General features: G+C 41.4%; 2 protein-coding genes across 5 annotated transcripts; one reads left to right on the top strand and one right to left on the bottom strand.

The window, feature by feature from the left end:
• The first annotated feature begins 1114 nt into the window (after positions 1 to 1114).
• On the top strand, positions 1115 to 11794 carry dgcr8 (DGCR8 microprocessor complex subunit). Its single transcript, XM_019263373.2, has 14 exons — positions 1115 to 1252; positions 1591 to 2554; positions 3674 to 3836; positions 4106 to 4248; positions 4875 to 5211; positions 5312 to 5509; positions 5711 to 5812; positions 6184 to 6282; positions 6481 to 6563; positions 6776 to 6876; positions 8315 to 8421; positions 8612 to 8739; positions 9027 to 9140; positions 9775 to 11794. The coding sequence occupies exons 2-14, from the start codon at positions 1868 to 1870 to the stop codon at positions 9856 to 9858; spliced, it is 2346 nt and encodes a 781-aa protein (XP_019118918.1). The 5' UTR covers positions 1115 to 1252; positions 1591 to 1867; the 3' UTR covers positions 9859 to 11794.
• On the bottom strand, positions 10630 to 15976 carry trmt2a (tRNA methyltransferase 2 homolog A). 4 transcript variants are annotated; one of them, XM_027274004.1, is made up of 12 exons: positions 15927 to 15976; positions 14598 to 15209; positions 14357 to 14465; positions 14053 to 14234; positions 13805 to 13919; positions 13585 to 13700; positions 13340 to 13451; positions 13112 to 13234; positions 12781 to 12856; positions 12576 to 12692; positions 12394 to 12490; positions 10630 to 12273 (listed from the first exon to the last, which is right to left on the bottom strand). In XM_027274004.1, the coding sequence occupies exons 2-12, from the start codon at positions 15203 to 15205 to the stop codon at positions 12096 to 12098; spliced, it is 1833 nt and encodes a 610-aa protein (XP_027129805.1). In that variant the 5' UTR covers positions 15206 to 15209; positions 15927 to 15976; the 3' UTR covers positions 10630 to 12095. The 4 variants fall into 4 exon arrangements, with proteins under 4 accessions (XP_027129805.1, XP_019118919.1, XP_019118920.2 ...); XM_019263374.2 differs by lacking the exon at positions 15927 to 15976 and adding an exon at positions 15537 to 15671; XM_019263375.2 differs by lacking the exon at positions 15927 to 15976 and adding an exon at positions 15551 to 15651.
• Between the last annotated feature and the right edge of the window lie 232 nt (positions 15977 to 16208).

The following is a 16208-nucleotide window of genomic DNA, read 5'->3' as shown; positions in this document are numbered from 1 at the left end:
AAAAACTTCACAAACATTATTCTTTAGAGAACATAAAGCATATTGAACATTTTGCATAAGATTTTTAAAATAAATCATCATTTTTATAAACTAATACTTTATCAGCCCCAATATATAGCAAATGTGTCAGGAAGGACATTTTGACTTGTCACAGTAGGAAACGTACAGGTGCAAATAATAAAATTAACTAGAGCTGAATTCCTGTCAGCTTTTTCTGGGCCCTCGTTAATGTCATAATGCTGTAATAAAGACACACGGCAAATATCAGTGCATTAATTCAAAATTTGAGCAAAATGTTGAATTATTTCAAAAACAAGAACCTTTTTTTTTCAGTTTGTTTAAAATATCCCCACAAACCTACTTGACATTATATAAATGAAGTACCTTGTCCACTGTTTCTGTATATTTAGTGGAAAGAAATGAAAATAAAAGTGATCAACAATGGGCTCAGGTTGCTGTGCTTTGTCTACAACTGTTAGTGAACAGTGACCCCAACTGGCAATTTAAGATATATTTAAAATGATCCTCGTGTAGTCTGACCCTCTTCAGGATGCTGTGTTGAAAGATCAGCTTTTTAGCTCCAGACAGAACAAGCTGTGATCATGCACATCCTCACTACAGGTTCAAAAATAGAGCAGACACATTGTCAGCATTATTACATTGATGTCCCTAAAAAATATTAGAATGGCTCTCAAATAAGTTCAAAGACAAACCAGCACTATTATTTTGGTATGGCTTTATGGCAATACAGCATCTGGAAGTAAACATTGCATAATACATACAAGTCAGATCCATGAAAGGACTCCTAGATTTGTCTTATATACATACTTCCAATTGACTGCAGTGTCTAAGGAAGAAGAACATTGTTGGACATTCATGTTACACATATTTCTGTGTAAGGTGAATTAATATCGATTCACAGAGAATTAATTTCCATTCATTATTTCTTGGCATGTTTCTGGTTCTTACAGAGCTGTGGAGCAGAACTCACATGTTAACGAGCGGTGCTGTTATGTTGATTGGTTGAATCGATCCAGTAGACGTCTGAGAGAGACGCTGTGATTGGCCCGCTGACCGATCAATCATCAAAAAGCCGGTACTGGAAGGCGGGGCTTGACTTGGTTTGCCGCTGTGTGGTTTTCTTCAAGATGGCGGGGCTGCAATTGAGGCAGTATGGCGGCGCGTCGAGAATTCAAATAATTTAGAAAGGTAGTTAGGTGCCCAACAGGAGACAGCCGTGTCACATTTATCGGTGAGTATTTATGTAATTAACTGTTTTCAGGCTAGCTGACCATTTCTGCAAACATGGCTCTCTGCAGAGCCTGGTAGTAGCTCGCTAGCATATTAGCATTGATATTAACGTTACGAGGGGCCCTGCGTGCAGCTGAGCAGATGCGCTGAAACCAGCCTGTTCTCCATTTACCTGAAGGCCAGTTAACTTGTTACTTAAACTTGAATGAATGTGAGTCATATTCCCGAACCAAATTAAACGTCAAAGTCAATATTCCCTAACTCCTCGATAGTGGTAATACGCTAAATAATTCGCTATCAGTCACAAACTAACATCTACTCTCACTGGTCCTTTCCTAGATCCCAGAAGATCCCAGTGGAGGATGAGCAGTGCCTAGATCCCATATTAAGCTGAATGCATTGTGATTTCCAATAATTGAGACAGTGATTCTGAAAGCTGTCTACATTAATGAAAAGAACAATGTAGTCAGCTTAGCATTTTCACCGCTGGTACGTGGTCTATACAGGGATGTGCTTCTGCATGTATTCTGGGTTTAGATAAGAAGGAAGTCTCAACAGGTCAGATTTTAGAATAAATTATCAGTCTGTATAAGTTGTAGTTTGTAATACAGAGGACATGGAGATAGATGATGTTCTACCCCCTCTCCCCTTGGAGCCACCTGATGATTTTGGCCAAGATGAGGGCAGAGCACCTCCACCACCTCCCCTGCAAACGTCCAGTGACGCAGAGGTAATGGACGTTAGCTCTGGTGGTGATGGATACACATACACCCCAGGGGATGGGGAAGCCCAGCCACAGCAGCCCCTCACCATGGGCTCAGTAACTTTCTGTAGCCACCTCTCAGATGAGGCCAATCCCAACCCACCGTGCCCCAGAACAGCCCGTCACGCTCCCCCGGTCACCAAGTTTCTACCAGACCTCAAGCTGCTCAGAGACGTTAAGATCCGTGTGAGCTTCACTGAAAGCAGCAGTACTAAGGACAGGAAGGTTTTGTACACAGGTGAAGGGCAGGAGGGAGGAAGTGATGACGGTTTAGACAGCCTGAATGGTGAGTTGCATGACTCGACTAGTGAGCAGGAGGTAGCTGAAGGTAGCTCTGGAGCAAGGAACGCAGCAGGTAGATCGTCAGAGGAGGCTGAGGTAGACCTGGAAAACAAGGTAGAGTTTGCTGTCCTGGATGAGTTGGAGGACTTCTACGAGAACTTCCTGGATCATGACGATGGGGAGCATGGCGGCTTTAAGTCTGAGGTCATAGTACAGCAGGAGCAAGCAGATGACGAGGCTGTGGCTTACTCCTATGAGGTACGTGTGTGCTTTTGTTCGCAGTGTCGCTCGTCATCATCAGCTATACAACCAGCTTGTCCTTAAATGTCAAACAGAAATAATGTCGGCCTGTACAAAAGAGGGCATTATTAGCAGTGTGTCATTAAACGCAGCCTCCCCTTCCATTTAAGTGAGAACACCGCGATTGCACAACATTGTAATTTGTCTGTCGACCCTGCAATGTTTTAACCGGGGAGAAACCCGATGGCTGCTGTGATATCATTTACAAATGACAATACTATAAACTGACATCTAGATGAAATAATTATGAACATCTTATATCCTGCTTTCAAGTTAGTGTCCAAACCAGTGTAGGTCCCGCATTAACAGTGCGGTTTTTGGCTGGAATGGAGTTAGCCTCATGTAAGAGTTGTTTGAGGGTTTCCAAAATGAGACCACACTTCTGTAACACTAGTTAGGTTAGGTTTTCTTTATTTGTCTCCACCAGGGAGAAATTTGTCTTAGAGATAGGGAAGGTTACAGCACCATAAAACACATATCAACATACCACAAACGCTACTGACATAGCAGCCTACGATATACATAGTTGTGTCTTGTGCCAAAGGGAAGTTGCTACTTAACTGCCTCCCTGCTGTCAGCTCACCCACATTTAAAAAAAAACAAAAAAAAAAAACTGTATTGAGTTGTGGGTCAAAGGGACAGAGAAATAGTTATTGTAATAGTTTCTTGAGATTGCATCACTTGAGACATTTTCTGCATCAGTAGGTGTGCCTGGTTAAGCCAGGTTCAAATGTTCCATTAAGCAGCATACATTTAAATAAATGTTTGTTTATTTCTTTTTATTACTGAAATGATATGTGACATGCTGGAAGAGGTTAGTGCCTTTTTTTTAATTTCTCCCATTAAATACTGGATTCAGATGCAAAAATAATCAGCAGTAATAAAAAAGGAAAAATCCAAACCACAAGGGAAAAATGTAATTTATTGAAGGAATTCATATTGATTGAATCTCATCTGTTACCTGTAGACTGCTGTGAGGGTTTGCATTATATCCGTTCTCTTCAGGCGAAGCATTCAAAATTCCATTAAACTGGTGACCGATCCTTCTCTCTCGGCCTTAACCATTGACTCTTCCAGGAGGAGTTTGACAATGATGTCGATGCTCTGCTGGAGGAGGGCATGCCAGTTCCAAAAAAGATGCGTCCGGCTGAAGACAAATATGGCGGGGACAGTGACCATCAGTCAGATGGTGAAGGAGGTGTTCAGCCCATGATGACCAAAATTAAGACTGTCCTGAAGAGTGAGTGGTGGGAGGGGTATCTTCAAGGAACTTGCAGTTTCAATACTGTGGGGCACAAAATGAGTTCTTTTTGTTGATATTCATTCATGGCATATCACCACTTATATGATATTTTCATACCGAAATCCAACTGTAAATTAACTATACCCGGAGTCTCACTTTTGTGGTAACACATAATAGTCTTCCATGAATTATTAGAAAACAAACGTTCACCACATAATGTATTGGTGTAGTAATTGGTGCCTGCGTTTATGTTTTACCTGTGCCAGGTCGGGGCCGTCCTCCCACTGAGCCTCTACCTGATGGATGGATCATGACATTCCATAACTCAGGCATTCCAGTCTACCTGCATAGAGAGACCAGAGTGGTCACCTGGTCCAGACCCTACTTCCTTGGGACTGGCAGTATAAGGGTAAGACTACCTGTCTAATTGGTTTTTATCCTTTTATTTGTTGGGTACATGTCTGTGTCAGTTCTCCTAACATTGATAGTTACACATTTTGCTCTTGTTGCTACTTTGTTCGTCAGTTTAGGTGGGCTACATTTCTAGAAATAATGGGCTTGTGGTGCTGTCACTGATGGCCTCTAGTCTGTTCCAGTCTAACAAAATCTAACACTTTAAGTGGTTATTTAAAAAGTTCTAGGTTTATTGTAAGTTACTGTGATGTTACTTTGATGTCTCTTCTCTGTCGTCGACTCTGGGGACAACCACAGACTCCTCTCTGTGGAATGACCTACCAACGGCTACTAGAACAGCAACATCCCTTTCGACCTTTAAAAAACTTGTAAAAACCTTTCTGTTTCAGAATGCTTCCCTGCCTAACAAAACTAACAACTACTCTGTGCTCCTTTACACCTTTCTCAGATTATGTCCTCCTCTGTAAGTCGCTTTGGATAAAAGCGTCTGCTTAATGTAATGTAATGTCACAAGCAGTTGTGCTTGTGTAAAAACAGGCAAACCTGCCAATATTGTTGAAGTGACTGACAATACTGTACAAGAGATTTTGTTCTAACTCTTGGTCTTCTTTTTGGATAAAGAAACATGACCCTCCTACTAGCAGCATCCCTTGCCTACACTACAAGAAAATGAAGGATCAGGAGGAAAGAGAGCTGAATGGGGAGGTGACGCTTAATGCAGAGGAGTCTCTCAAACCCAGTGTGGAGGCCAACGGTGAAGACGGAGTAAGCAATTCAGAGGCTACAGCTGAAGAGCAGGATGGCATCCCTACCTCCAGTCTGACTGACAGCGGCCCAGATAAAGAAGGTACCACCATTAACAGCCTGCAGGGTAAAGAGCCCCAGCCCTGTGACACTGCACAAGGAGCTTTAGGACAGGTCAAGGCCAAGGTGGAGGTGTGCAAGGACGAGTCCATAGGTAAGGGCTTTTTATAGTGCATTGTCAGGGACTTTTGAAAAGCCATTATGTTATTTCTGCCTTTCATTACATGATCTGACCTTTTAAAACCTCCACACAGAACTTGAAGAGTTTCGTCTGTACCTCGAAAAATGCTTTGACTTTGAACAAGTCACTGTAAAGAAGTTTCGTACCTGGGCTGAGCGAAGGCAGTTCAACAGAGACATGAAGAGGAAACAAGCAGAGTCAGAGAGACCTATCCTGCCTGCAAACCAGAAACTTATCACACTGTCGGTCCAAGATGCACCCACCAAGAAAGGTAACCGTCTTATAGATTGACACTATTTTTACAATTAATGGATGTGTAATAACTGAAGCCCGAAGAAACCACTTCATTAAACTGTAGAATATGGCTTATTGACATAGAAAAATAGAACAACACAATTCAAACAATTCGACTGTGGAAACTAACTGTATTTTTGTTGATCCAGTTTATTTTATGTTTATGCTTTGTTAACAGAATTTGTCATCAACCCGAATGGAAAATCTGAAGTTTGCATCTTGCATGAATATATGCAACGTGTCCTAAAGGTTCGACCTGTTTACAACTTTTTTGAATGTGGTAAGTTCTTCTTTTGGAAGTATCTTGTTAATTTGGGTTCTTATAGCAAGCATGATGTAGTGACTTAATCAGGAACACGTTGTTATTTAAAGGACCATTGTGAATAATTGCCTCACCCCCTCCTTTCTAGTGTGAAAGAAAAACTAAGGACCATAAGTTAAAAAACAAACAAAAAACACAGCATGGTGTGTCTGGTATATATTCTGATGTCTAAATCTACTCAGATGTGTCATTCTGCGGCCATTAACAACCCAGTAGACATTTACATGATTGCATGTGTGTCCATGTGCACCCAGAACTGCTTCAGGTTTGTTGTTGAATGTTATGAGATATTAATTTTAAATCAAACTGAATGTGTGTGTGCCCCACAGAGAACCCAAGTGAACCCTTTGGAGCATCTGTTATTATAGATGGAGTAACTTATGGCACAGGAACTGCAAGCAGTAAAAAACTTGCCAAGAATAAAGCTGGTAATACCTTTTTAATGTTTTTACAATACTTAGCATTGTGATGATATTTTGATGGTCTTTGTCCTAAAACTTAACAGCAATTAAATAGCTTCTTAAGATAATTTGGTTCTGATATATACTATTTAAACTTCTCCATCTCATCATGTCATCATACATCACTAGTTCTGCCCTCACCTGTATTTTTCCTGTAAACTTCAGCTCGAGCCACACTGGAAATCCTCATCCCTGACTTTGTGAAGCAGACCTCGGAGGAGAAGCCTGTTGAGGGTGATGAACTGGAGGTAGCTCTTTTTTCCTATTTATTTATTTATTTATTTATTTATTTATTTGATTTATCTTTATGTCCTTACCTGAATATATTTAAATAATTCAAGTTCAAGTGTGTATTCCCAAATGTGACTGAAGGAAAAGGGTGACAACAATAATTGTTGGCAAAGGTAGAATGTACTTCCTTTGGATCAGTTTGAAAGATTACATGTGCTCTACTCCACAGTATTTTAATCATATCAGTATAGAAGATTCGAGGGTGTATGAGCTGACCAACAAAGCAGGACTACTTTCGCCATATCAGATTCTTCATGAGTGCCTTAAAAGGTAAGAGCTATTGCATAATGCCACCAATGTTTGTATTATTTCTTGTCTTTCAGTAGAATCATGTCGTCTGTTTCAAATTAAAAGTCCTCTAGTGTTTAAAACATGACCCTTAATTTCTTAACAAGGCTTTTATTGCAGTAACTACTGGGGATGTAACGATACACCCAACTCACGACTCGATTCGAGTCACGATTTTTTTGTTCACGATACGATTTTTTTCACAATTTTTTTTAAAATCAAAATGAGCTACAGACAAATTCTGACCAAATAAAATTATCTTTTTATTTGTAGGAAAAAAATCTCTCTTTACAGAAACTCTCAAACAGTTTGTGTTCTTATTAGGGCTGCCAGCAAGCAGCTGATCTGACCATTACCTTTCAGCTTGAAGTATGAGCTAACTGAAAATAAAAACAATTAAGATGATAGCTCATTAACCCTTTAATGAGAGTCCACGGCCCCGGGAAACGGCGAGCCGGTCGCGGCGCACCGCCTTGGAGGAAATGCGCCCGGCGGGGGCCAGCCAGCGCCGGGGAGAGGTCCCACACTGTGCGGCCGTCCCTGACCCGAGTTTAATCCCCCGGGCAGACAGCGCGGAAGTTGCGGAGAAGTTGCGGTGATTGGTTAAAATTGCAACACCGCCCTGAATTCACGGGGATTCACTGAAGTTGCGTTGAAGTTGCAAATGGAAACATTGTGAATTCCTGGAGGATCTGTGTTATGGTATCATTTACGGTACAGTCAGGCCTGACGCCGATTACCACTACTGTGTGTGTGTGTGTGTGTGTGTGTGTGTGTGTGTGTGGAAGCTGCAGCCACAACGTAACCTATTTCTAATAAAAAAAAAAAAAGACGAAAAAGAACATATCCTACTTCTCTCGCCAAGAATCGCGGTTCATTTTTTCTGTCAACCGATGCGAGTCGTCACGCATTTGTACCGATTTTAATCGTGGCACGATGCATCGTTACATCCCTAGTAACTACCATGGAAAAAAAACTGCAACAGCAAAAACTCCACTCTCATTCATGGCTCACCACTTTGAAAATCGGACCAACCCTAGAGTTATTATATTTGAGTTAAATCTGATGCAGTGAATTACAATAGAACACAAACAAAGTGTCAATATTTTATTTACCATATTGTGGTATATGTTTAACAGAAAACTATTCCTCATAATGAAGTCTCTGCATTGTGCTGTTGAAAGATGTTCTGTTTGCATGTGGTTTGTTTTGCTGGATGAAGCTTTGTTGTCTTTGCCATATTTAATGTTTAATTGGTTGTTGGGGAGGCGGGCTTTCACACAACCTGTCAAAACAACTTGGTCATCTTTTACTGTTGCTACTTAACTTTAATGTTAACTTTTCTCTCACTGTTGCTATGTACAACAAAGTGCCAGGTTGAACATATGTTTTTAAAATGTTTTGTCCGACTTTCCTGTAGAAACCATGGAATGGGAGACACCAGCATTAAATTCGAGGTGATCCCAGGGAAAAACCAGAAGAGTGAATACGTGATGACATGTGGGAAGCACACTGTGCGTGGCTGGTGTAAGTAGACCTCATCCTCCTCCTGCCCACACAGTTAGACTGAACCAATTGATGTGTAGAGCTAAAGAGTTTGTGTTTATTTAAATGACTGTCTGTTTTTGTTTCACCGTGTGGAGCTAACCAGTCTGCTACAGAAGTTACTAGAACTTAGACGTAGCTGTCAGTGACATGTTTTGCACATTTACACCAGGCAAGAACAAGAGGGTTGGCAAACAACTAGCATCTCAGAAGATCTTGCAGATGCTTCATCCCCACGTGAAGAACTGGGGCTCACTGCTGCGCATGTACGGCAGGGAAAGCAATAAGATGGTCAAGAAGGTCAGTACCCTTTAGTGTTGATGGTAAAGTTTCTGTGGACACTGAAAAGTTTGATTCTGTTTGTATTTCTTTTTTGTGTTGCACTTCAGCTCACATGGTGCTGCCAGCTTTTCAGTGTTTTCAGCTCACAGCTTTGAGTCATTGGCATGTTGCTTGTATTGCACTGATAACTTTGCTACAAGCCACATCAGAGAAGAACCAAGGAAATGTAAATGTGCTGGTAATGAAGATGCCTTCATTATTTAAGCGCGCGTCCATGACTTTTAATACGCCTGATCTTTCTGCAGGAGAACTCAGACAAGAGTGTGATCGAGCTGCAGCAGTATGCCAAAAAGAACAAGCCAAACCTCCATATCTTGAACAAACTGCAAGAAGAAATGAGGAAACTAGCCACGCAGAGGGTGAGAATTATAACCTGCAGAAAAAAATGTTTTAATGTAATTTGACTGCCTAGATTTTCATGTGTTGGTTTCTAACATGGATAAAAGTATAGTACAACACTACAAGCCTTAAAAATAGCTCTGTTCTGTTTAAGTGTCACTGTAAGTCTTGTAAGACGGTGTGATGATGAGCCAGCATTGCTTCATTGATAAACGCCTTCTTGTCTTTTGTATGAGACTAGTCGTATAAAGTTTGGGACTGTTTGCTCTTGACATTTGATCATACTTTATTCACTTGCCAAGAACCACGAGAGATAATTTGTTGTGCAAGCAGAAATGTTGTCCTCAGAGAGCTCATTGACTGAAAAGTGAAGTGGAAGTTTTGATCCAAACAAAGCTCAGAATTGAATTTGGGCAAACAGGAAATCTGCAGGGTCTTAATTAGTTTAGCTGGGACGCTCTTTCTCTGTTGCAGCTACATTTGATGCTCGAGGCTTAGAAGATGGATGAATTTTTACACGTCTAGACTGAAGTAGCTCTGGTTGACAAAATTACACTGCCACTGGCAGGATTTGTAAATTTTTAGAATGAAGAATGGATTTCTTATTCTCAACACTATTTAACATTATGTTGCTTTACTGTGTTTTCGTATCAGGAGGAAACTAGGAAGAAACCCAAGATGACCATAATGGAGTCTGCCCAGCCAGGGAGTGAACCCCTCTGCACTGTTGACGTTTGAGTCTCTGAATCACTGATGAACCACGGCACTGAAACCCAGTCACTGTCAAACATCACACACCACCATCCATCACTTACTTATGCATCACTAAGATCCAATGGCAATATAGTGACACATTGACCAGGCCGGTAGAACCGCTTGCTTTCTTCACCCATGTTTTATTGGTTCAGCTGGTAGATGTAAGGGTATGTTTAAATGCACTAACAGACAGTAGAGCAAATATCGTCTACCTCTCTAGATGCATCCTCGCTATGGCACTAGAAAAAAAATAAAAATAAAAAAATTACCAGGCCTCCAGAGAAGTTAACCTGACTTGATTACCCCTTCAAAATAAAAATGCATGCTTCTCTGACAGCGAAAAAAAAAGAAACACACTGCACACCTTGGTTTTGTTTTGAAGTGTTGTTTTTCACCAGTTGCAACCTTGCAAGCACCTGTTACTTTTGTTTGAGCTTCAAGTATTTGAAAGGGACTACTAATACTTGTTTATTTATACCATTCATTTTAATTGGGTAACACAGTTACTTGTTTATTGGGTATTTTAATGAGTGTTATGGATATTTGGGGTGATGAATACACAATATGCCATTTTGTTTTTCCTCAGAATGGACAGTTGCTGTCTTGGTTTGCACGATTTAAAAACATGCGTTGTGAAGTGATCACTATTCAGTAACTATTGTTATGCACTCGTGTCCTCTGATATTTTCGTTGACTGATCATGCTGTTGGTACAGAAACCAACTGCATCTGGGATATTTAGGGTGACTTTTTATTATTATTTGGAGGGACTTGTTGCCTTTCTCTCTCTCTCTCTTTTCTTTTGCTTTGGTAATACAAGAGACTTCTCCCCATACCAACACTGCAGTAAATCCAAGAACTGGGCCACAAAGTACTGTCATGTGTTCAAGGTAAAGGATTGTGTCTTTTATGCTCTTTAGTTCACGCTAGCTTTTTATTGAAGTACTAATGCCATGCACACCAACTAACAACATTACATTTCAGTAGCTTTTCATTTTTGGTGCCCTTAAAACACATCGGCTACATGTTGCCTTAGTTAACTCATTTCATGAAGGGCTCAGAGTATATACAAAACATTGGACCTAAAACACCCTTCAGCAGGAAGTGGAAAGACCAAGCCCCTTTACTTGATGAAGCATTTATTCTTTAGCCGGTTTGTATTTTAATAAAGACAGCCTGTAAACCATCTGATACTTCAAGGAAAAATGCCTACAGCATGGGCAGATTTAAGACTTGTCTTAATGGGTTGTGTATTTTGTGTACGTTTGCCACCATTGTGACAGTTGAATATGTTTTCTGACCAGAAGTAGAATACATTTTTCATAAGGCAGCCTTGCAAAATGTAGTTGGCACACTGACGTGAACAAAATACTATCAAGTCATTTAGCCCGACAAAAGCTGACAAAACTGTGCATACCAAAGCTTAAATCCAGTCTTATGCATTTTCTAGAATAATGTTGCTGCAAACTGTACAGTCTAAACAAGTTACACAGGACAATATGTAGACTCCTTACTTCCTGGAACAAAATAGAAACTACTGTGCATTCTTTGTCAAGTATTTGGCCTGTGGTTTTTCTACAAAACATTCAAAGGACACGTCAGTTTAAACACAAGGCTGTAGTGATATTGTAGATCGCTTAAAGAATGTGCTTTCCCCTCTGTGCGTTTGTCGTCTTGCCAAGTGTGTGAAGAGTTTAAGAAAAATGCTTTTACATGTGTTGCTGCCTAGAAAATGAAGTATGTATTGCAACCTGAGCTCCATGACTTCAGTGATGTTTGTTTATGCAAAATAAAATGTCTTGACTAATTAGATTTGGCTTTGTTTTTATTCAGTCACAGAACGATGAAACGGGTAAAGCTATGTATTCCATGGTATCCCGTTTGTGGAGCATTGTCCTTAACAGTTGAACAAGGATTCAAAAAAAAAAACTAAATCTAGGTAGCCTTAAGATACAGCTCACATACATAGCTGACAAAAACTAAAGACAGAACAGGCAAAGGAACACTCCATAAAGCTTGGTTAAGCAAATCCAGGACATACTGTAAAACTTATTTGAAGAACAAATTAATATTGTACTCTGAAGTAAGGACTTCACTGCTGAGACGCTAGTGACTACTTGTTGAAGTGACTCTTTAAAAGTTAAGACTAAGGCCTGTCAGATAATTAACACTTAGTATGGAAAGCCCATGCTGACATATCAAAACTGTCTGTTTCTAAGGCTAAGACCCTGTCTCTTCCTGAGTGCTGCTGGTCTGCTGCTGCTGGGACTTGTAGTCCACTCTCTCCAACAGCAGAAGTATCTCAACGTGCATAGTCTGAGGGAACAGATCCACTGCCATGGCTCGCACTGGACGGAACGGGGCCCCGTGAACTCTGTTGGATGGCGCCCTGCACAGACTAAAAGACAAAAAATGTACTGTTTTATAGAAAGACTTTTCAAAATGTTGACAGAAATATTTATCCGGGATTTTGTTTTCTCTTTCACTAATCGGTTCATATACAAACATTAACACTCACTCGATGAAGTTGTTCATGGCTGCCTTGGCATTGCATGCCACATAAACCAGCCTTTTCAGATGCTCTGCCCTCCTGATGGCAAGTATCACCTTGGAATCTGTGTTCAATAAAAATAAATAAAAACTTAATGTGACATCTTAAATAAAGTGAAATTAATTTCTATATTTTGGCAGTTTACTCACGTAGGCCTGCCCTCGGTGGATCCACAATGGCGGTGACGTTAGGTGACACAAGAGCGTTGAGAATGTTGGGGAACACATCCTCAGCTTTTCCACAGTGAAACTCGACATTATTTAGACCTTCAGATACAAACAAATGAAAACCACATTAGAAGAAGTCAGAACATACTCATAACCAATCATCAGCATATATTATCCGGTCTCTTACCATTGAGCTTTGCATTAACTTTTGCGTCTTCCACAGCCTCCTGGCACAGCTCGATCCCGATCACCTTCTTTACCCTCTACAGGCAAAAGTCAAAGCAGAGACTTCAAAACATGCCAGCACTTTATCCCAGGAAGAATATTATACATTATATAACATTTCAAAATGGTTCTTGTCTGCACTTTACTAATGACTGTACAAACCCTGACACAACTATTTAAGATGATGCAGTGTGATGCCTGCGCAGACTGATACAGTATCTACTACTACTACTACTACTTACTGACTCCTGTCAGTTGTGTTCAAAACATGGTCAAAAGCTGAGTTAAATTACCTTAGCCAGAGAGATGCCGATGGTCCCTGTCCCACAGCACACATCCAGCACAGTGCTGTCCTCATCCAGCTGGGCCCATTCCCCCACAGCAGAGTACAGCACCTCCGCAGCTCCTGTATTCACCTGCCAGGTAACAGATACAGTCAAACACTGGCACTAATTGTGTAAATATGTGACTGAATTAGTGGCACATGGCTGTTGGAAGTCTTGGAGATAAATCGTTCGTACCTGGAAGAAGGAATGAGGAGATATTCTGAACTTCAGACCCAGGAGTTCCTCATGAATGGAGCCCTCTCCGGCCACCAGCTCACAGGGCAAGTCCTCTGGGTTAGGAGAAGTCCTGGGAAGCCGAAAACACAAATTTAGTGCAGCATTTAGAGATTTTTTTTTTACTCTGTTCTATGCATTTTCTCATATAGTCAACTTTGACTGTGACTTGCAGAACATCATGTTTTGTTTTGTTTTCCCCTTACCTTTGACCCTCTCTAACAAAATAAAGAGAGGTCACTCCGCTGTCCTTTCCCTCTCCTTCGGTAAAGTATTTCGTCATGGAGCTCTTTAATGCACTGACTTCCTCTTCTTCGAGTTTCTAAGGAGACCAACAAGTAAAACCAGATCAAAAAGCACAAATGGAACAATGTGTGATTCTACCTTTAAACAAGCTCAGCCTACACAGAAAGAACATTTCCTCACCTGAGGGTTGAAGAACACTACAGCCATGGCTTGTTTGGTCCTCGTAGTCCGTACAGTCAGCTGCTTCCAGTGTCCTTCATATGTTTCAGGGCTGTACACAGAGTACGATGTCGTCCTGTATGCAAAATTAAATGCAATATAGGTGAGACAGTGACACAGGAGAAAAAACTAAATCTGTGTTCCCTGGATGTAATAGCAGTTCCGTTTTCCATGTGCATATCTTGCTGTGGACTACAACGGAATCGTACCTGATGAACTTCTGAAACTCGCTGACCACTCTCTTGGCCTCGGCCGAGACATGGCACGTGTCAGCTGGCCCGACCACAGCGCAGGAGCCTCCTTTATATTTTCCCAGGCGGAAGCCGATGGTCTTATCCTCACCGTCTGCGCCCACTGAAATGAGGAACTCGCACTTGTTTCTGTACTCCGTCTGCCATGATACAGGTGGAGAAATATGATGCGGGTCAGATCTCAGGTGTTGTAATGTTTTGTTTGTCTTATGTCTCAGTGAAATATGAAATGTTTGACCCCCACCCCCCCATGTAAATATACCTGTGTAGGAGATGGTCGGATAGCTTCCAGAGGACAACACATTTTGTTGTATTTCCCCTTCTGTGCAAACAGCCATGGTAACATGGCCTTGTTGGTGCTGCCAATTTCTCTGAAAAAGAAACCGTATTAATAAATATTTTCCATTATAAGACGTTCATACAGACTCAGACCTTTTCCCCACAGTGTTTTGTGTAAATATATGCATACATGCGTCAGACTCTACACAAATGACACCACTCACTTGGCCAATCTCTGCAGAACCCCCACCACCTCCTGCTCCTTCCTCCTTAGCTGCTCCTCATAAGGCACATTCCACAGAGGAGTCACCACGTTGGCTATCTGGACACTGAGGGGCTCCTCTTCCTCATCCCCCTCTGTTCGCTTGGATGGGGGCTGCCCCTCTCCCTCCTCCTGCTTCCTCTTCCTCAGGATGGGGTCTGCTTTTGGTTTGGCCAGCCTGACACTCAGCACCTGGCCCTTCCACTGCATGCCGTGAACCATCTTCATGGCCTTGTCACGCTCCTCCTCGTTCTTGAAGGTGACGAAAGCAAACGTCTGCTTGCCGAACAGCTTGATTTTGTGCGGGTTGAGGCTGTGTTTGGCCAGGAACTTCTTCAGGTCGTTAAAGCCGACAAACTTGGGCAGATTGCGGATCTCCACTTTGTAGATCTCGGATGTGAAGAGGTCCTCTTTGATGTATCGGTACATGCTGGGGTCAGAGGCTGCCTCGTTCTCCCCCTCAGCTTTGACGTCATCATTATCCTTGCTGGAGTCCTGGGGGACGTCATCATGGTTCTCCTCCTTCGAAGGAGGAGGATCAGCCACTGGACTGCCACTAACATCTGCCATCTTTCTGTAGATGGTCAAATAAACAATCCAATTAGCAGACTAGTGCTGATGTTACATTTTATACAAAAAAAAACAAACATATTATGAAATGGTGACACACACATGCATGAATTTCTGTAAAGAACAGCATGTCACGCTAAAAGCCTTCATCACTTGTTCTGCATACAGATGTATCTAATGTTAGCCACAGGCTGAGGTGGCAATTAAACTCACTGAAGTTGCGTTCACTGTCTATTTAAATATATCTGACAGATGACGTTAGTTTCCCAACGTGTTAAATATTTGCCACTTTCAGTAGCAGTCCAGATGATGTTTTTTTCGTGCGCCTTACCTTCTTACACTCACTTCTTATTAAAACGTTCAGGGCGCTGCCATGTTGCTGTGACCACGTGCAGCGGTGAACTCTGAACTTTTTTTAAAGGGACAGTCATTCTTTTTTTTCGGGGCTCGAGCGTATTTCCTCGTGTTTTGAGCGAGAGAAGCCCCTCTGCCTCCTTTGAATGGTGCACGTGCACAATGTGAAATATTAATTTAAAATTAAAGTAGTAGGGTAAACACGGGTGTTACCAGTGATGCTGTGAATCAACATGCATCACGGCAGCAACACCCTGACTCTGTTTGACCTAAATGGAACGGAACCTTAATAACACCTGTCTTTACCTACTATTACACGTCAAAATGGCTGCTGTGAGAAAGGTATACTGTAAACTGGATTACCAACCAGGTCAGCAGCGACCCCGAGAACCACCACCAGCCCCCAGCGCAAAAAGGCAAACCCTGCATCATTACCTGATCTTGGGACCCCGTTTTATAATGAGGCACCAAGTTAAAATCTAGTTAAAAGCCTGATATTTATGAGGCACCAAGTTAAAATCTAGTTAAAAGCCTGATATTTATTCTAAAGTCAAATCCCAGTTTGTCTAATTGTTTTCTCTTTATGAGATAGAAAGTATTCAAATAAAGGTCACACCAGTATTTACATTTAAATATATATAATAAAATA

Source organism: Larimichthys crocea, chromosome III (genome assembly GCF_000972845.2).
Source record: "Larimichthys crocea isolate SSNF chromosome III, L_crocea_2.0, whole genome shotgun sequence".
Classification (NCBI taxonomy): domain Eukaryota; kingdom Metazoa; phylum Chordata; class Actinopteri; family Sciaenidae; genus Larimichthys; species Larimichthys crocea.
This window is presented reverse-complemented; position numbering and strand designations above follow the sequence as displayed.